The 20991-nt window shown below is 41.7% G+C and overlaps 2 protein-coding genes across 3 annotated transcripts; one reads left to right on the plus strand and one right to left on the minus strand.

Moving 5' to 3' along the window:
- Positions 1-482: 482 nt before the first annotated feature.
- Pdk1 (Phosphoinositide-dependent kinase 1) lies at positions 483-14129 on the plus strand. The gene is made up of 4 exons (XM_018458460.1): positions 483-695; positions 11468-11707; positions 11837-13204; positions 13406-14129. The coding sequence occupies exons 2-4, from the start codon at positions 11537-11539 to the stop codon at positions 13517-13519; spliced, it is 1653 nt and encodes a 550-aa protein (XP_018313962.1). The 5' UTR covers positions 483-695; positions 11468-11536; the 3' UTR covers positions 13520-14129.
- A 3298-nt stretch (positions 14130-17427) lies between these two features.
- Positions 17428-19013, minus strand: Aptx (aprataxin). 2 transcript variants are annotated; one of them, XM_018458461.1, is made up of 4 exons: positions 18838-19013; positions 18066-18396; positions 17704-17837; positions 17428-17644 (listed from the first exon to the last, which is right to left on the minus strand). In XM_018458461.1, the coding sequence occupies exons 1-4, from the start codon at positions 18863-18865 to the stop codon at positions 17475-17477; spliced, it is 663 nt and encodes a 220-aa protein (XP_018313963.1). In that variant the 5' UTR covers positions 18866-19013; the 3' UTR covers positions 17428-17474. The 2 variants fall into 2 exon arrangements, with proteins under 2 accessions (XP_018313963.1, XP_018313964.1); XM_018458462.1 differs by having other exon boundaries at positions 18834-19013.
- Positions 19014-20991: the final 1978 nt, after the last annotated feature.

Raw genomic sequence — 20991 nt, forward strand, 5'->3', positions numbered from 1 at the left:
AGGGGGAGAGCGCGCATTACCCCTCACGCGGCGCCCCACCATCGCTCCCGGATGCGGACCCCCACGTCGGATGGTGGGGCGCCGACGGCTCCCGGAGTGGGGAGCTGCTGGCGGAGAAGTGCTGCTTGCCGCCAACTCGGGCCGATCCCTCGTGGTGGGGAGAAAGCGCGGGTTAGCAGCCCGGACACGCCAACCGTCGGATTCAGTAAGCGAACGGCTCTCAACGGCCACGAACGTGTTTTTCGTTCTTCGGTTCCCGCGCATGCATATATATATATATACACGTAACGGCGATATATATATATATGTGTAACTATCCGAGACTGACCCGCGAGAAACAACACTCGTCGTCGGGAGTAACGCAGTCGGTGATCGGCGACGACGTGACGACCAACAGTTAGTCAGATCGTATAACAGCAGCAACAACAACAGCTTATACACCGCGACACAGATCCGCTTTTTTCGAGTAATTACAACCTATCCGTCAAATCATCCATCTCCGCGATCAAAACAAAAAAAAAATAAGAAAAAAAAGTTCTTCCATCCCGTTCTACAAAAAATTCCCCCGTCATTTCGGTTTCGGTCCTTCAACTTCGTTCCCGCAACTGTGGCTTCAATCAATCAAACTGGATTCCAACAAGCAGTACGTGTCGCGATTACTTCGCGGCTACCGGAGGCTTAAGAAATTATTCAAGGTAAGAGATCCGTCTTCCTTTTTGGCGAATCTTGCATATCGCGAGTCGCCCTCTTCGATTTCTTCCTTTCTCTCTCTCTCTTCTCTTTCTCCCTTACGGATCGAAGGGACCGCGCGATAGATTTTCGCGCGCGTATCCGGCCGTGCAGTGGCATGGTGTAGTCGCTAAATCGCCGCGCGGTAGTGCGAGTGTCTTCGACAGAAGGACGGTGTGTGTGGTGGTGAACCGCGTATCGAAGAATCAGGGTGCCTCGATAGATTCGCGCGAACTCGCTCAGCTTCGCTTCTCCGTGACGCTCCGGGGATCGATAGTGTATCTCGAAACGAGGTAAAAATTATAAGCGAGCAAGCTCACTAGAATGTTTTTAATTTTATTGGTCAACACTTGGTGAATTTGCTCACTTTAGGAATTTTCATCTCGTTTCCCCCGGAGCGAGTAGAAATCTGTCGGGAGAGAATAGATATTCCGACTTGGCTCGAACGTACAGATAGCGCGGGAGAAACGCGCGTGATAAGTTGGCATGCGACGAGGATGACGAGGCTGTTTGTAACGCCGACGTTTCAGCTAAGTGCTAGACGATCTAGCGCTTGATTGTGCATCACGCGACTTTGGTGAAAAACATAAAAATGAACGAATTTTTGCTACAGTATTTATCGTATCATTGGTAAACACCCAGAGAATTTGCTCGCTTTTGTGTTATTACATGACTTGATGAAAATCATAAAAATGAGCAAATTTTTACTAGATTATTTATCGTTTCATTGGTAAACAGCCAAAGAATTTGCTCGCTTTTGCATTATCATACGGCTTGGCGAAAATCGCAAAATCACAAATCTACTAAAACGTTTATGATTTTATTGGTAAACATTTAGTGAAGTTGCTTTGTAATTTTTATTTTTATAATTATCACAATTTGGTGGGAATTACAAAAAGAAATTTACTGAAACATTTACATGTCGCGTGCTTGCACTTTGCAACGCCCAAGTACATTTATCTCGTTTTAAGTAAAAAATTTCTAGGATTTCAACCAACGCAAACAAATCTTATGATCGAGTGAATTTGCTCATAGTGAATTCGATCCGCTTTAGTAATAGTACTTTACTTTTGTAATTTTCACCGAGTCGGGTGATGCACATTTGAACTCTGGCGTTCGCTTTTTGCTTTCTGGAAGATTGGCGGGAAGCCTCGCGACATCTTACGTGCGATCAGAAGTAGACGCATTTATACAATGCTCAGCCGAGAGCGAGTTATCGCGCTGACTCTCGACGAGGCAGCCTCGTCGCGAAGTCCACTTTCGCAACGCTGGCGAACAATGTCAATTATCACGACAATCGGAACGAGGATACACCCGTATATATATGTAGATCGATCGATAAATAAATATGTAGACAGTCTCCGCGGTGTTTACGCGACGGATTATGGCGAGGCTCGTGAAGTATGCGAGATTCGAGGAAGAGCGAAACTTGTCCATTTCGGAACAAGGGGGAACGGTGAAATAAATAACGGGGGACAAGAGAGAGAGAGAGAAGAGGTTATTATTCTGCCCCGCAGCATGAATAATTTACACTCACTCAAATTTAAATAAATTCGCCCGCCACCGCCGTTGTCGTCGTCGTCGTCGTCATTGTCGTCGTCGTTGTTGTCGGCTCGAAAAACCGTAAGCGCGTAATCTCGACGTCGGTTCGATGGTTGTTTACGATCGCGCGTTGCGCGCAGTTAATTTTAAACGAATTCGCCGGATATCGTCGCCGGGTATCTCGTCTCCGTTCGTTATCGCCTGGTTATTTATGTTATTCCGTGAAATTACTTAGAAGCCCGTCAATTAGGTCTCCAACCGATGCAGCGGTCGTAAACAACGTGTGACGTAAGCTGGACATACCGCGGTATTATAGCAAATAACGAGGAACGGATGAGCGATAATATTCGCGGACTGGCAAAACATTATTCCATGTCGAAAAATCGGAAGGGGAAAAAAAAAGAAAGATTTGTCAGGCCGCCCTCGAGTTGGCTGCCGATACCGATAATCGATCGCAGCTTCTAACTTCGCCGGATTCATCCAGGAAAGATCAGTTTTGTTGAAATATTTAAAAATTTAGCTAGATAAATTTGAAAATAATTTTGTTTGGATCTCTTCAAAATAATTATGCAGAACACTTAAACTGGAACTTGCTAGAACGTAACTTTTTGCAGCATTGTCATTAACGTTTAAGTGTTCTACATAATTATTTTGATGATTGAACAAAATTATTTTCAGTTTATATATTTAGCTAAATTTTTAGATACATGGAAGAACGATTTTATTGAAGCATCTAACAATGATACAAATATTTGAAAATAATTTTTTGAAACGTCAAAATAATTACATAGGAATTTCAAGCATGATGAGCAATGCTCGTGCAAGAAATTTTGACATTTCTAGCAGTTTGAGCGTTCTACATAATTATTTTTATTATTTAACAGAATTATTTTCAAATCTGTATGTAGCTAAATTTTTATTGGGTACTTCAACAAAATCTTTTCGTGTACAGTCCTTGTTTTCAGTGCGTTCGACGATTCCGATAGCAGAATATCGCGACCGAGTATCAGTTGGGCGACATCCTCTCATGGCCGAAAATAAAAATAAAAAAAAAGGAAGGAGAAGAGAGCGAGCGATTATGGAAACTAACGGAGGCCGTAAGGTCGTCGTTGGCGATCGTGACACGTGAACTGCGGATGACCGAGCGAGATTCCGTCACGCCCGCATACGAGGAGAGGATATGTCGCAGTATAAGCGCGTCCGCCGATGATGTCCCCCGACACACGAAAAACATGTTTGGTCCGCGACCGGTTGTTTATACGATATATGCCATGTGAAAGCAAACACTTTAAAGATCACCGAAGCGGCGTCGGGAGCTCGATCTTCGTCCCGGGATGCGTTATCTTTGGTGACGGTCGCGACGCAAATAAAAAAAAGGAGAAAAGAGATAAAAAATAGAGAGGGGGGGGGGAAAGGAAATTGAGAAAGGATTTCTTTACTGGATTTCGAACTGGCGAAACGTATTCGGCAATTATTCTCGTCTCGACGCAAACCTAAATAAGACCTTACGTGAAACGCGTCACGGTGGATAATAGCTCCCGCTAATGTATCGCAACGCAAATACCAACATGGGCGAAATTACGATCTACGCGTGCCCGTAGCACCTTCGGATTAAACCACCCGGCCCCGGTGTGCTGGTAGCGCATAATTCTCGAAACTTTGCCTTGGTCGTGATGCAAGGAACGCGGGGAAACTCCTGCAGCCTTTACCTCGGGAGTTGCATGCGAATTGAAAAACAGTTGAGGGTATACTCGCATAACTAACGGTACCGTACGTTATCGCCACTAGCTTTTGACAACGTCGTTATGTACTCTGTATTTATTTCTGATTACATATCGCTCCAGTCAAATTCCTTCCCTGTATCATAATATATAACAGTGGAGGTATAATTAGCGTGTTGATCACGATTAGAAAATCGATCGATGTATCCCCAATTTCTTAGTTTTATGGTATTATTTTGTTTACCTCGAGTGGCATCGCATGTCGCACTATTTCGCAGTTTCGTTAATCCATGTTAATATCCAGTTTAGCGCTACTTATGCACGCTTCACGGCAATAACGATACACACTTGTATTAGAAACGTTATTGCCGCACCTCTTGACTTTTCCCATACCGATCGGAATGCACATCACCGAGCGGTTCGTGTGCATTCCACGATCCGACAGGAAGATCACCCTCGGAGACTAACTATTGTCTGCTCCCGAGGCGGATCGCAACAAAGTCGAAATGTGTTTAAGGTCGACTGTTGCTCTGTCGAGAATCGTACCTCCGAAACTTTTCTAGTACACAAACGGCTTTTTTTTTTCCATCCAGCGGAGAGACTCTGTAGCTCGCCTACCTTTAGCATTCAGTCTCACGCTTTAGTGCTATTCACCCATTGTACAGAAACATGTTTCCTTCTCACTCACTGGACCCTTAATTAAAGGAAGAACCGATGGAACGAAATGTATATTGGCAAATGATTTCGTTACCTGAGGGGCTTTGACCAATCTTTTATTTTCGCAAATAACATTTTGCGGAGGGAACGAACCTCCCTCCACTGAGTTATAAATATAAAAAAAAAAGGCTACGGTCGATACAAACACTTGACACAATGCTGCACGGCATCATTTATCGCGTTCCTTCCACGAACGATGATATTGCTGATCTGTACTTTGTACTTATCGCCAATTTTTACTTGACGGCTTTAACAGCTCTCCCCCTCCGCTCTTTATTATCTATTATATCACCACTCGCGTGCGCTCTATCGCGTACACTATGCACTTCGTACTTTCGCTTAAAATATCTACTTATCGCGTAATCTAACAAATATTTTCTCTTGCTTTCTCGATTAATTAACGAGTATCAATTTAACTTCTCTGAATGAAGAATAATACAAGGATAGATGTATTCTCTTCGCGTATATATACTCGTATTCTTTTTTGTTATGATAATTCGACTTTATTCTATCGACGTTTATTTTTAAGTCTACCTTCGTCTTATAGCCTTCGACGAGACGAAGGCTTATGCCGTACCAGAACGTTGTGTCGCGGGGGCAAACCGTATTCTATTCAATTCCACTCGCTCTCGTTCTCTCCTCGTCGAACGAACGCTTTTATTCGTCGGCATCGGCGGCGCGTGATCCAATTTAACCGCGCTCGTTCGCGACATGTTTCTCAGCGTCTGCGAATGCAAAACATCTCATTCACGGGCAAAAGTGCTGGCCGCCTGCGCCAATAGGCGTAGTCCCTTACCTGCGAGAGCGGCAAAAACGAGAGTAGTGGCGCGCGAGCGCGCGAGAAAGAGACGGAGCGAGAGGTCGAGAAACGCGGGAGGAGAGAAGGAAGGAGGCAGACGACGACAACGACGGCGGCGGCGGCGGCGGCGGCGGGTATATAGAGAGAGCGTCGCACTCTCCTTCGCCTCCCTTCGTCCTCTGTCCGCGCGAAGGGAAAGGGAAAGGAGGGAAGGGTAAAACCCGCGTACCGGGAGAGAACGCGGAACGGCCATAAGATGGAGGAGAGAGAGAGAGAAAGTAGAGAAGACGAGAGAATGCACGCGGGAGAAAGAGAGAGAGGAGACGCGCGCGGGGCTAAAATTAGAATGTCCGTTGGAATGTCGCTGGTAGTGATGGTGTGTACAGGATGATTCAGCGAGTGAGAAGGAAAAACAGAGAGAGAGAGGGAGAGAGAGGGAGTGACGGAGGAGAGTAGATATGCGCGGGATAGTTTATTCCGTCCTGCGACGAAGCTCCTAAGGACGCGTAGCGGATATTCGCGCGTATACTCGCGTGCGAGCGCACGTACATACGAAGAGAAGAGGCACCAGAAAGCGGTCGATTTTGCGACTACGAGGTCTTTTCTCTCCCTCTTTCTCTTTCGCACTCTTTTTTTTCTCCCGCTGTTCCTCTCTCACGCGCCTTTTATACTCCCGTCGCCGGAAATAGATTCGCATATCGACGCGCTTCGAGAATAGTCCTTAACTTTTTTCATCGCGAGATTTCACGAGGCGGACGATAGTAGAATAGTAGTAGTAATAGCAGCAGCAAGCGGCGGTAGTACTATGTGATTCGACGATGCTATTTTCAAATGGGACATTATTTTCGTCACGCGCTGCTTTCGCATTTATGAACGACCTGATTATCGAAACTTGTGGATTCAGAAGATTCTACTCCTCCGTATTCTCGAAATTATTATTTCAACGTTCGAATTTTCAATAATAGCACGAAAAGTATTCTCATAATTAAAAAGATTTGTACAATTATAGAATCTCAATGTTATCTTGTTTTAGAGATCAGGTTCTTCTCGTATTCTCCAAATTATTATTTCAATGTAACATTTTTCCAATTTTTAATATCACTGAAATATTCCTATAATTAATAAAGAGCTAAATTTCTTCAATTATAGATTTCTTCATATATAGAATCTCAGTGGTATCTCGTTTAGATACCAGGTTCTAAATCCTTCAACAGTCTTCTCGCGAATTCATTCTATAAATAGCAGCCACCAATTTTTGTGGGACCGTAGGCCGACCCCTGGGCCACGTCTCTTCTTGGGGACCTCACGACCGAAATTCAAATATCACCGATTGCTTTTCAAATACTTCAGCGAAATCCTCCTCTGCTCTTCCCCGCGCGAATCTCGTTATCTGCGATCTAAGCAAATCTTTCCCAGGTCATTCAACGACGGACTTGCCCACGTATCGATTAATTCTGCAAGATTCCCCACCTCGTCTCGATATCCGAGGATCGAGGCGTCTCGCGTTTGCGAAATGTTCGGTATCTGGTGTCGGTGGTTATATACCTCCGTCGTCGGTACGTGGAAGGCAGAGGCAGGGCGAGGAATAGATAAGCAAATAAATAAACTAGCGGGGCAAGGTGAGTCCGAGGCGGCGGACGTGCGAGAGAGTAAGAAAGAGAGCTTCGAGTAGGACCGGTGATTCTCGGGCGAACGTTCTTCGACGAGGTCGACGGCCTGACACGGATGGTTGACGCCGTGGGGCCCGTCTCGTAACCGGCCTGGGAAGAAGAACGAGAAAAGGTAGATAAAGAGAGGAAAGGAAAGGGCCCACCGCTGTGGAGCAAACGACGCGTTTTCGCCCTCCGCGAAGACGATAGATCGCCGTGTTATACCCCCCGGCTCGGTGATCGGTCTGGGTCAGCTGGCAATTCTCCTACTTCGGTACTCGTTCTCCCTTTCTAGATTGCAGAGGAAGGATCGGAATGATCGTGAAGTATATATGAAGTATATAGATCTTGAACTAACAGGGTGGTCCTGTGGCCCGTTTCTAGTATATATTAACTTTAATCTCGATTCAACTTACTGTTCATCTTTTTCTAGTTTCAAGAATTAGAAAAGGATAAAAAGTTGAATCGATCTTAATTCTCTATTGAGTACAGCGAGTGTCCCAGAGTGTATCGTGCCCCCTGCCCGTCGATCTCTCTCGTCGTATCCCTTCTTCTTTCGGTAAAAGTGTGATCGATGGACGACGAGACGGGACGGGTGGCACGAAATTGGGGCGTTGCGTATTTATCGCTTCTATCTCGCCGCTATTTACCGTACCTGCAGCTTTTCGCCGCCGGCCCGCTTTTATCGTCCGCTCATTTTACTCCTCCTCCCTCCTTTCCGTACTCTCCCCCTTTCTCACACCGTTATAACTTGTACAACACGCGCGCGACCGGATATTTTTTATTAGATTTCGTTTTTTCACTCGCCGCCGCTAATCGAACGCTTCCTCGCGCGGCGGTTTGTTCTTCCCCCGAACATTTCTCTCTTATACCCTCTGTTATTGATGCCACGGGAATCAATTAATATCTTTAAGAGACGATTGGCGCCGCGTTTGTTTGAATTCGATCAGTAAGAGTTCTGTTTTTAGCTACTTTTAGATATTTTTTATATTTATCTGCTATCGTTTTCTGGCATATATTTTTGTTTAATTGTTTACGAATTTTCTATTAAAAATAATCTCGTTTTAGCGAAAATTTTCTCTGAGAAATAAAATATTTATATTTTATATTTACCTCCACAATTTTATTAAACAACAGTATTTATCTCTTGTAATTTATTATTTTTTTTTTTTTTTCAAATTTTTCCTCTTGTACATCATATCTACCTCATATTTTAGAGAGTATATGTATAAAATAAAATAAATGGAATAATATGGTATTCGTTGTCGACGTTCCGTTCCCAACAAATAGTGCTTCATTACGGCGGCTCGGAAAATCGTAAAAGCCGAGACTGCCTGATGAAGTGATAAAACTTAATTCGGCCGTACAAACAACGTTCGCTCGTGTTTTTCGCGGATCGCCCTCCCGTCTGTCTACCCTGATTTTACGATTTTTGTGGAGGTTTTTACGGGGGCGGGGGTTTATTTTTATTGGCGGCGTTACCTCGGCGGAGAGACGCGGCGATTCGAAATTACGACGGAGCCGCAAGAAAATCCGGTGTATAAAACGGCGAAAGAACCGTCCCCGTTCGAGCACGGCCCGCGTTTATCACCGTCGGTTTTAATGCAATTCTCGCCAAAATTATTCCTCTGCTCCGAGTCGGGAAAACATCCGCGGTACATCAAGATTAATTCCATTCGCGAACAATTAATTATCCGATTGCCGTCCCGCCTCGTTATATCGCTCCCTGCATGCGACTCAGTCGTCTGCGATTGTTGTTATTGCGTATCGAATCTCGTCGTTGCGACTTAAGAAGATTCCGCGCACGTGGAGTGTTTCTCCTTGTCGAACATCTGTCGCAAATAATCGTAAAGCTGAATTCAACGAACCACGCATAATGTTGTCGCCAGTCGCAGCTTTACATCATCCATCACGCCATGATTTCCAGTAGAGTAGACATAATTATTCAATCATTATTTGGTTGCGATAAGATATCCACGGAGATTAATGACAATCAAGGATATATATGGATGAGTTTGTGTCTGATGTTTGGACCTTTATGCTTTATCGTACGACAGATGTTTGCAAAATAACGATGAAAGCCGGGAGATGGGATTTTTTTTCCTTAATTAACATGTCGCACAGCCGATAGCTTTTGAATCGAACAAGTTTCATTATGAAATCATGTGCAACTAAATAATGAAATTTTAATGTAATAAATTTCATTTTTGAGATGTAATTTAAATATTATTAAACAGACATTGTGAAACAGATTATATATAAATTAATTTAAGAATCTTATCAAAGAATTCTTATTCAAGAGTTCTGCGTTTAGAAAAAAACAGTGATAGTAATTATTATAAAGGTGACAATTACAAGTTTTATATGTAGAATTCATGTGTATATATATATATATATATATACATAGTTGAATAAATCACATGTATACTACATTAATTGTACATAAAAGTTGTATGGTTGTCATTTTTATAGTTGAAACTATATGTTTTTCTGTGAATAGGAGGCGGTGTTCGCCTATCTTGTTTTCAAAGCGCGAAGGTTAGATTTTCTTCAATATATCTTCAATCGTCAATGAAGACTCTTGAAAGGCAGGAGGATATGATAAAGGATCGCGCGCGTGTGTTCGTCGATCGCGAAAGGTGGGAAACCTGTTGCGATCTTTCGTACACAAAGCGGTTTTTCAGCGGAAGCGCAACGATAATGACAACGGAAAGAAGAGCTCGATCGTCTTTCGAACCGGAAACGAGGGACGATTAGGACCGCACGAAAGAGAGACATTTATCTGGCAGGGACTCCCGCGATCATGATCATCCTCTCCTCTCGGAGCGGAAATACTCGAGCTGTCGGCATTTTCTCGTCGGGGCCGGTTTTCGGCTTCACCCTTCGACCATTGAATTTCATACTTCTTTCTAAACGTAGTATTTAATCGTCTTCAACCCCCCGGTAAGATTACCGAGCAGGTACCAGATGGAACATCTGTTGCTCAACCTGTATCGCGCTATAATGCCTTTTACGCTCCAGTACCGATCCCTTTGCGATTTTTTTCGTCTGTCATGTGAATAGGAGGAACCAGAGCGCGCGTGAGAGAACACACCCAGTCGTTTGGTGCATTATAAAAAGCGTCTGCTCGCAAACGGGTCGCAATTACGCACTAGGTCTCATAGAGAGGTAGCCAACAATAATCTCTTCCGTTGTAACGAGGGAAATCCGCCCGGGGAAAACGTTTCTTGCTGGTCTCGGCTCGAGTCGTCGTTCCTGTTCCCTCGATCTTGCATCGTGATCTTGTTAACGGATACAAATTCGTCTTCTAACCCGCTTGATCCTTCGAATTCTCATAATTAAAGCCGTTTCGTATTCAGATGTTAAACAGCAACTTGTCCAACTGGCGACTATAATATTGCTCCATATATACACACACACACACACACACACACACACACACACACACACACACACACACACACACACACACACACATATATATATAGCTTCATATATATACATGTATATTTTTAAAAATATATATTTGCATATCGAAAGAGGATGTGCTTCCGCAAAACATTTATGTAAATAACGGAACACGCGTGCGACTTACGAAAGCGCGCGTGATTAACCCCGTAAACTTTGGACTTTGGCCGCGTATAGCCTTGATCTTCCAGCGCGTGTGGGCCGCTCATGTCCACGTGAATGCGTTTCCATTTTTCTGCGTGGCGCACAAGAATGTGCGTGAACGAGGTCTCTTTCTCTCTCTTCGTCATCGTCCTCTGACCCGCACGACGTGACCACGTGCCGTGGTCGGTCGCGATGACGTCACACTTCCGGTACGTGATTTCCTGGTACCGGACGACCGTTGGCGGATGAGAGGAGTTAAGTACCGGACACGGGAGGTTCGCGCCTCCTCCTCCGCCGCCTCCTCTGCGCGAATGTCTCTCGCGTCTTCCGGAGCGGAAAGGATAATGAGTGCCTCGCGAACAAATTTTTGCAAGCGGAAGGGCGACGGTCGTCTTAACGTCTTGAACTCTGTAGTTACATTTTAAAAATTAAATTACGAAACGATCGAAGGATTTTGGACCTACCTCAATTTTAGATTAATACCGCGATTAGAAGCGAAGCGACGTTTATTTTTGGTCTCGTGTGACTTCTGACTTGACACTTTATCAAATTTATAACACTATCATCAGCAGAAAGTTACATGAAGCGACAGGCTGTAGATCTTATTTAACGATTCGTTATCGAATCGCGCAAGAAAGTAGTAGAATAGTCAGACGATCACGGACAGTATGTCTGATAAGTCGTGTCTCTTCTTGCAGCGTGTGGCGAACCAGGCGCTTACCGTTTCGCCACAGCCGGCAGTAACGGTGGAGGGGCCGGTGTCCAAAATGTCTCCACCGACGAACGACGTGAACAACGGTGTGGTAGCGTCTCCTAGCACCCTGGCGCCTCGGGTTCCACCGACCACGAACCCGTCCCTCACCAACCCACCGACGCACAAGCGTACCCCGAAGGATTTCATCTTCGGCAAAGTGATCGGCGAAGGAAGCTTCTCCACCGTAAGTCTCCTCCCTTTCGTTATTTTCATGAATTTAATAAAAAGAAACTTAATGTGAACGTAAATTGAAATATTTTATAATAAGAGATACGAAAAGAGATAATGAATCTGTAATTTTTTAATCCGATAGGTTTACATTGCCAAGGATATCCACACCAGCAAGGAGTACGCGATTAAGGTGTGCGATAAGAGTCATATAATCAAGCAGAAGAAGACCGAGTACGTGAAACGCGAGAAGGAGGTGCTGAACATGCTCGCGGACGCCAAGCACTCGTTCGTGCGACTGTTCTGCACCTTCCAGGACGCGGAGAGACTATACTTTGTCATGTCGTACGCTAAGAACGGCGAGCTCTTGCCTCACATCAACAAGGTGGGCTCCTTCGACATCGAATGCACCAAGTTCTACTCGGCCGAGATCCTACGCGGTCTCGAGTATTTGCACGGGCTCGGTATCATTCACCGAGATCTCAAGCCGGAGAACATCCTGCTGGATGATAAGATGCACGTGCTCATTACCGACTTTGGCTGCGCCAAGATCCTCAAGGACGATCCAGAGACGCCCGCGGACGCGGACGCTCAACAGCAACAGCGTTTTAGGGAACGCAGCGGCTCCTTCGTCGGTACCGCTCAGTATGTGTCACCAGAGCTACTGATCAACAATAGCGTGAGCAGAGCGTCCGATCTCTGGGCCCTGGGCTGTCTTGTCTACCAGATGGTCGCTGGCCTGCCGCCTTTCCGTTCGAGGAGCGAATACGTGATGTTCCAGAAGATCCTGAAACTCGAGTATGATATCCCGGACGGTTTCTGCGAGTTGGCCAGGTCGTTCGTTAATCAGCTTCTCGTTTTGGAACCGACGCAACGATTGGGCGCTCTGGACGAGCATGGCGCTGGTTATCCCAGCATCCGGGCGCATCCCTTCTTCGAGGGCGTCGACTTCGAAACCCTTCACGAGCAGACACCGCCTCCTATTTATCCATATTTGCCCGGCACGTCGGAACGAGGAGAGTTGAGGTCGCAATACAGGATACCTGACAATCTCGAACCCGGTCTGGACCATAAACAACTCGGCAGACTTCTCTGGATGAATACCGATGACTCCGATGATGACAACAGTACTGGCGCAGAGCAACGCGCTGTTAACGCGTTCTTCAACGAGATAATCGGAAGCGTGAACAAGCCACTGAGGAGGTGCACTAACAACAGATCCGACGGTGGCGCTAACATCGCCAATCTGACACCGGAACAGATCAGGATGCGACTAGAGAAGCAGCGCACCACGAATCAGTGGCACTCTTTCGTCGAGGGCAATCTTATATTAAAACAGGGCTTCGTCAATAAGAGGAAGGGCCTGTTCGCCAGACGGAGAATGCTCCTCCTTACCACCGGACCACACCTATACTACGTCGATCCCTTCAATAATGTTCTCAAGGGTGAGATACCCTGGAGTCCAGAACTGAGGGTCGAGCCAAAGAATTTCAAGATCTTCTTCGTCCATACGGTAAGTGTTTTAGAATATTGTTAAAGTAAATTATTGAGCATCCGATACTTTTGTATCTTTTTAACAAAGGGATAGATGGAGATTAAAATCTTATCTTTGGATGTCTCCGTTTCTATTCAATTTCCATATATAAAAATGAAAGATATTTGAAGTATATACACATCAAATATATATCTAAACTTTTATCTCTATTGTTTATAGCCAAACAGGACATACTATCTCGAAGATCCCGAGGGATTTGCACTGGAATGGTGCAGAGCAATCGAGGAGACGCGAGTCCATTGTTACGGCCTGCAGGAGATGACCACCGCTTAAAATGAAAACTGGAGAGATCCAAAAGACAGAACACATAATAAGTGGTAAAGTCCGCGAGTGGTTATCGTCAAGGTCGATCTGTTCTCGACGAGAAGAACTGGCGAATCGATTGTTCACGTATTAGTCCATTGTAAAAAGTAGACTAGTAGACTTATCGCGCGCATTCTGAATGGTGCGCGCTCTGTACAGTTTATAGGCAGAAATTCATTAAGCAAAAATTCCGACCTCCGTCATCGAGAATCACCGTCGCGCGGTGTTCATTATCACTTACGTTCGCTATTTATTGACGACCCTTTAGAGAAAATCGCATCATCCACGCGCGAAAACCGCACGATGCGCGAAGAAAAGACGGAGGATTAGAGAAATTTTTAGCCAAGGCTTCGGCTGTGTAATTCGCAGCGCCTGTTGCCGTGTGACGTAACTCGCGTGAGATCGAGGTCGCCCCGAGGGGCAGAAGGAAAATAAAATTCACGCACCTGTTTTCGATGTTTACAATTCTCGCGATATGCATAATCCGGATTCCATGCACGAGCAGAAATTTTCACGCGAATCGGCTTTCGAGGAATAAAATTAAAAAGAAAAGGGAAAAGCAAAAAACCGAATCGTGTCCTACAAAGGAATGAAGAATCCGCCCGTCCGGAGGCGCCCTTGGTCGCGCAAAACACGCTTCGCCCGATGCTATTGTAGTACTTTATTCCTAAATATAGTCCAATTCCATACACACACACACACACAGACACACACATACACACACGCGGATAAAACGATGCGTATTTAGGTGAAATTAAAAGCCGCGCGCGGTAACGTCGCTGCGCGAGCTTAGACGTCAATTTAGCCAAAAAATGGGAAAAAAAGAAAACGAAAAACGCCGTGGAGGATAACGAGACACTACACAGCTTTAACGAAACCGTTTTACGTCGCCTGTAAAGGATCCTCGGAATCTCGCGACATTCCGGGCGATCTTTGCTCTCTTCGCAGTGTACAGACAGTATTTTTCGTTACGTTGTTCATCATCATCATCCCCCCCTCTCTTCGCATATTTCGTATTCTCGAATTTCCCTTTTCTCATAAATATTCTCTGTAAATATCATAAACGCGTTTCTACGAAGAGCAGGCCGCGTAAAAGCACTTTGTAACATAATAGATACGTAAGTAGAATAAAAGGGAAAGTTATCGTTGTCCTACCACGGTGTTTTTCGCTCGTTTAATTACGCTTCTCGTCGTCTGGCCCTCGCGGATTCGAGTGTGCGATCAGATGACTTGGGGAAATATCGAAGTAAAGGGAAAAATCGGTATTCGCACTTTCCTTCCTCCGTATGTTCGTTCGAAGTGGTAGCGATGAAGAAAAAAAAGGGGCATAGGAAACTAGAAATTTCGTTTTCCCTCCCGCGAAAGACTTACATGCCCGTGAAAAGGGACTCTAGATTAATATAGACGTTTTCGATAGCTTTAAGAGGCGCTATAGTAAAATTCGCTCTCGAGCGTATCGCCGATTCGTTTTTATATCGTCATCAGCGCGATTATTATTTATGGTATAATTTATGTAGTGTTCGAACGAAAATTATTATTACCCGCGACCGGTGACGCGTACGAGTATTACGAGTATTCATTTTCCTCGCATATATATAAATTAGATATTTAATTAAACATGGTCTCGCGCTTCGTTAATTTATTTCTACCGTTACTTGCCTCGAATTATTTATTCTCGTTTTTTTTTCTCTTTTTAAATACCACGCGTCAAGGACCGTGACGTTCGTATATAGAGATTACAGACTAGTTAACTATCTCGCTACACCACTCCGTGCGACTATATATTTATATATATTATTAGAAAATATAGCGCTATTACTACTATTACTATTACTACCATCACCACTGCGTTGTTGCTACGTTACTGCGTACATATATATATATTAAATATATTCTATATTATACGTCAACTATTGTCGTTAGACTTAGCTGTTTTTAGGTATATATATCTTTATTGCAAATACGTACTATCGCATTGATAAGGGAGGAAAAAGAAATCGAGATGCGACCCACGATATCGCGATCGAGCCGTAGTCCAATTGTGTATATAAAGTTGTACATTACTAAGCATACGAAAATATTTATATAGATATATTGTACGGTATATATATATAAAATATTTATATAATGTAAATAGTCTGTAGTTAGGGGGAAAAAAAACTGTATAAATGTTTATAGGGTAAAATCGCGTTTAGGTTTAATTCTCGTTGATTCTTGGCACGGCTCGTTCGCGATTCCGCTGACGAAAAAGCTTTACTTTTCTCTCTTTGTTTTTCTGTCTCTCTTTCTCTCTCACGCGCATGACGCAGACATAAACAGGGTATTCGGGGGATGATCGGAGCGGTCGGTGGTTGGCGCGCGTTGCGTCGTGCGATGTTCGAAAAAATGGTGATTCTTTATGGATCGGCATTGTCCTCGCTGCCTAGTGACTTTGCTCAAAATGACCGCTTTTGGTGGGTCGCGTACGGTGTGGGCGGACGGGAAACGAAAAGCGGGCGAGCAACCACCGTCAACGTCTCGACTCAGACTCCAATTTCTTTTTTCTAGTGAGAAAATCGATCGCGAAAGAAAGAGAGGGAGAGAGAGAGAGAATGTTATTTTTTTAATTTAGAATTTCGCTTCAGGTGAATCGCGTCTCGATTTCGCAACGTAATCTGTCTACCGTGAACGAAGCACGTGTGTCATGGAATTTTGGTTTATATATATACATATTTATATATATATATATCTCGCGTGAAGTCATACATAAAAAGATATATTTTTCGATATAGAAACAAATATATTCCCGTGCATTGTGTAAATATATCACACATCGACGTTGTGCTTCTTTTCCGGGGAGAGAGAAAGAGAATCAGTACGTACTATACAAGTCCGATCGTCGATCTCGTATCTCGTCGAAGTCTTTTCCTTCTTTTCTATATACGAGATAGGGAGAACGGATCGCGCGCGTCGTTTTCATCGCGGGGAAACTTTGCAGGTTCTGTATTTTGTGTAGGCATTGCAAACTTTCAGATGGGAACGCGCGCGCGCGTTTTCTTTGAGGGGTACAACGGCACGTTTCGATTTTCTGAAAAAGGAACATTGTCGGACGTCTCTCGTTCGTCCGGCACTGTTCCTGCCGCCCTTTGGTCCGTACGTTTCGGACCTTCCCCTCACTATAACTATATCATAGCGAAATAATTGGTTTGGACGTGACTTCGTAAGGGGACACGCCAAGGCGCTACGTTTACTAAGAGAAGAGATATAACTAATTTAATTAGGTTAGAAGTTTTTCAGAGGAGACGTATACTTAAATCGAAATTCTTACACCGTTACGATATCGTTTACGATCTGCGAAACAACGCAAGTCAATAACAGCAAAGTCTTGCGGATGTTCAGATGCCTACTGTTTCGATGCAGCAGAAACGTTCAACTATTGATTGCAGTATTACTAAATGTATACAGATTAAATGTAACACACTCTACACATAACACACACACACACAAATACTGTCAATATACACTTGCGCAACCTACGAGAAGACTTTGTAAATAGTTAGGATATAATTGATATTATAGGCGCCAAGATGTATTAAGAATAACATCAAATTTATTCCGAATAAATCTTCCGAACTATCGCATAAACATGTCTTTGTTAATCTTTCCTGTCATATTCCAAAAAACTTCTTAATGCGATACATTACATACATTATGATTATAAGAAACATAATTTATATATCTCTCTTCTATGCAACATAAAAATGTCATTTTAGATATATATGCAATATTATACATGTTTTTTGCTATGCGTTACACTGTTTCAAGGTTGCAAGCTTATAAATAAGTCGCAAAGATACAAAAAAAATAATTTATTTTCTAAAGATAATTTATACGTTGTTTCATTATATAGAAGTTTTAAATTACATATTTATACATTGCACGCTTTTCATGGCTTGCATTTACCGATGTGTGTTAACAAATGTCTTTTTAAATCTGGCATATTTTTCGGCTGCGTCGAGCATTTGTGACACTTCAATTTTGTGTTCAGATAATCTGTACACAACTGCTGAGGAATCTTTTTTATTTCGCCGTCTATGCGCAACTGACGGCATACATCTAAAATTCAATATGCTTTTATATGTAGATTATAATATAAATAAACATATGATACAAACCTTGCGAATGTAAAAAGAACGGCGTCGTAAAAGAGTTCCAATGATATTTAGTTTTAAGGCAAGGACTATTAAAATCCGTGCTTATTACATGTAGATGCAGCCTCTGCATGCTTGGCATCGCATGATAACCCATGCTGCTCAAGAATTAATATTCCTTTATAATTTCAAATATATAAAAATAATTCTGTGCTACATTTTTTCTATATACTAGATATATATATATATTTGTCTTTTATATATGTGTGAGACAGTATACACGATATTCTTATTTTGTTGTATGTGTAATATATAGAATTAATTACTACTTATTATTATTATTATTACTATTAATACTATTAATACTGTTCTATTTTAAGACTTACAAGAATTCATAATCAGTTTCGTCTTTTATCAGATCACATGCAACATCATGCATATATGTTAACAAATCTTGATGCTCTTTCTTGACCCGCCATATATTGAGAATATCCTCCTTTGGTAAAACCAAGTAGTGGAATTGTGCTTTAGGATATTTATCTTTGATAACAACTATTTTATCATCTTCTCTGATTTTACATTCAGGATCCTCTATTGATTTAAGTAAATTAGCTGACCAATGATGTTTTTTTGCAGTCATTTCATTAGTTGTGGTTTTACGTTTCATTATCGCAATTATAAATTGTAGACGTTTGAATGATGCTGTCAGAAATTCATCTAAAAAAAATATATATAAATTAATATATTATGTGTGTATATATATATATATATAGTGTTGGAACAAGCTGTAACACTACAAATTACAAAATTCACGTAGCTGTAATTTTGTTAAAAATAAATTAATTTAAAAAAGAAATTTTTTAAAACTTAAAATCTTTATTTTCGGAAGGTCACTATATCTTTAGAGTTTCTGTAAGTTTGATAATTTTCGATATGGAAAGCAAATTGAACAAATGGAAAATTTTCTTCTTTATGGACCTGTCAAGTGCTCAAGAAAGATTTGTAGATATTTTCAAACGTGAGTTTCAAGTTTTTCCTATCAAATTCTTTTCAGAAATATTTCCAAGATTTTTTTGTTACTGAGTTATCGCGTATTAAATAAAAGAAGTTTGACTTTAAATATTACTGTCGATTACAAAGTTAGTACTTCTAACCTACAACATGTATGTAGTGAGGCAGATTCCATGTTTGGCACTTTGACTTCCACTTTCAATATATAACATAATTCTCGAATTCTGTATATATGTATATTAATAAAAACAAGGCACCCCCGAATTAAATGCAATGATTTAAAAAAACAAAATACGTGGTCTAACTATTAAATATCAACTTCAAAACACTTGGAAGGTTAGGATTGTCGAAATTGCCCGTACTCTAGCGCCAGTACATCTATTTTCGATTTGGGAACTACGTAGCTACGTATTGGCGATAAAATCACGGTGTCGAAAATAGATATGGTGCGAGTCCATACTAAATTGCTTTAAAAAGTATATATAAATTATAATTCGTGGATTATTTAAACATGTTGTAAATATAAAAATATACATATTACTTAAAATTCTATAACAAAATTCTTCAAGATATAACTTCACTAAATTCTATTTATTGTTAAATATTAAATGTACGTATCATGATAAATATTACGTTCATTCGATAATTTGATAATTTACTACAAAAAAGTAACGATAACGGTGTTTATTTCAGTCTCTAATCCAAAGAAAAGAAGACCGTCGATTAGAATTGGTAAGAATGGTGGAGGGGCCCTCTCAGAAATCCTTTGAAATTAGTAAGTAGATACTATCATTATATTTAAATATTTTAGAAAATTTTAAATATTTAATTACTAACCAAATTATAATTCTACGTAGAGAGAGTAACTATGGCGCACTAGATATGAATTAATTCTTACAACATTTAGCTTTTATACATTTACAATGTAGGTATATATTCTTTGAGTATAGGATTAGTTTCTGTTACTGCAAAATATAATTAATTAATTTTTTGAGGTTTCTTTTAATGCACAGATATAGCAGATAAAAATCGAATGATAATATCGAAATGTTAATATCAAATATCTAAATTTTTTAAAATCTATAAAATATCGCAAGAATCCGCAAGAAAGATGTACTATAAAAATTTTAAGAATTTTCTAATATTTCCAAGAATCTCTCTCATAATTTCGAGAATTCAACCTTTCGAATTAAAATTCTTCAAAATTAACACTGTCAGGAGAATATAGTGAGGGAGATCGCGCTATCTAAAATTCCAAGAATTTTCTACATTTCCAAGAATTGCAATCCGAGATGGAAGGATGGGAAGGCAAAGAATGAAATAACACTTTAGCGAATAACTTTATATTTATTTATTTTACTCAAATGGAAGGCAATCGATAAATTCGCAACAAATAAAAATAAATAACACTCTCTCTAGCAATAATTACGTGATCGTTACTCTTAAGAGTATATCATTACAATAAATTCAATGATACTTAATAACAAAAAACTTATATGTATACCACTCCTCACGCGCGCGCGCACGTAATACGCATACCAAGTGTATGTATACGTGTGCATGTGTTTTTATGTGTATATGTGAGTGCATGTGTTTTTGTGCGTATGTATGTATGTGTATGTATATTGTGTGTGCGATGCTACTGCATCGTTTTTCTGTCGATGCAACTGCGCGATTCGTTATATACTCGACGAAGCTATGTATACATGTATAGATGCAATCGGTTTACATACTTTACACCTTGCTTGGCTGCCTTTACTTCGTCCTGGTTCGCACTCGCGAGTCATAAAGACTTATTACTCATACGTATACCCACATACACTGCAGATGCACCACACACGACAGACTACCAGATTCGCACAGCCTGACAGATCGATCAATCATCGGCAGAATCATGATGAACGACTCGAACTTAAAATAATTTCGCGATTGCAACGTCTCCAAAAATGGTGGCTCGAGTTGCGACGCGAGTTCGATAAGATAGGGATGCGGCGTTTTTATAATGTAACATGATCTTTTTAATTAATATTGCCTTTTAATTACCCTAAATAAATTCATTATATGTCAAGCTCGCTACTACAAAACACACACAATCTCTTTCGTTATATTTTACATATATATATATACAGTATTTTACAGAGAACAATAAAATCCTTATTGTCATGAGGCAACGGATGGTGACGAGTGTGACGATTTTCTACACAATGCTTGTAGCAAGGGATACGTTTCTTTTTGGCACCTTCGTTTCTCACCCCGATGCCATGTTCCGTTTCTCGTGACAGACGAGTTTGACAGGCCGCA

The sequence above is a fragment of the Mycetomoellerius zeteki genome, unplaced genomic scaffold (genome assembly GCF_001594055.1).
Source record: "Mycetomoellerius zeteki isolate Tzet28-1 unplaced genomic scaffold, Tzet1.0 scaffold73, whole genome shotgun sequence".
Lineage (NCBI taxonomy): Eukaryota > Metazoa > Arthropoda > Insecta > Hymenoptera > Formicidae > Mycetomoellerius > Mycetomoellerius zeteki.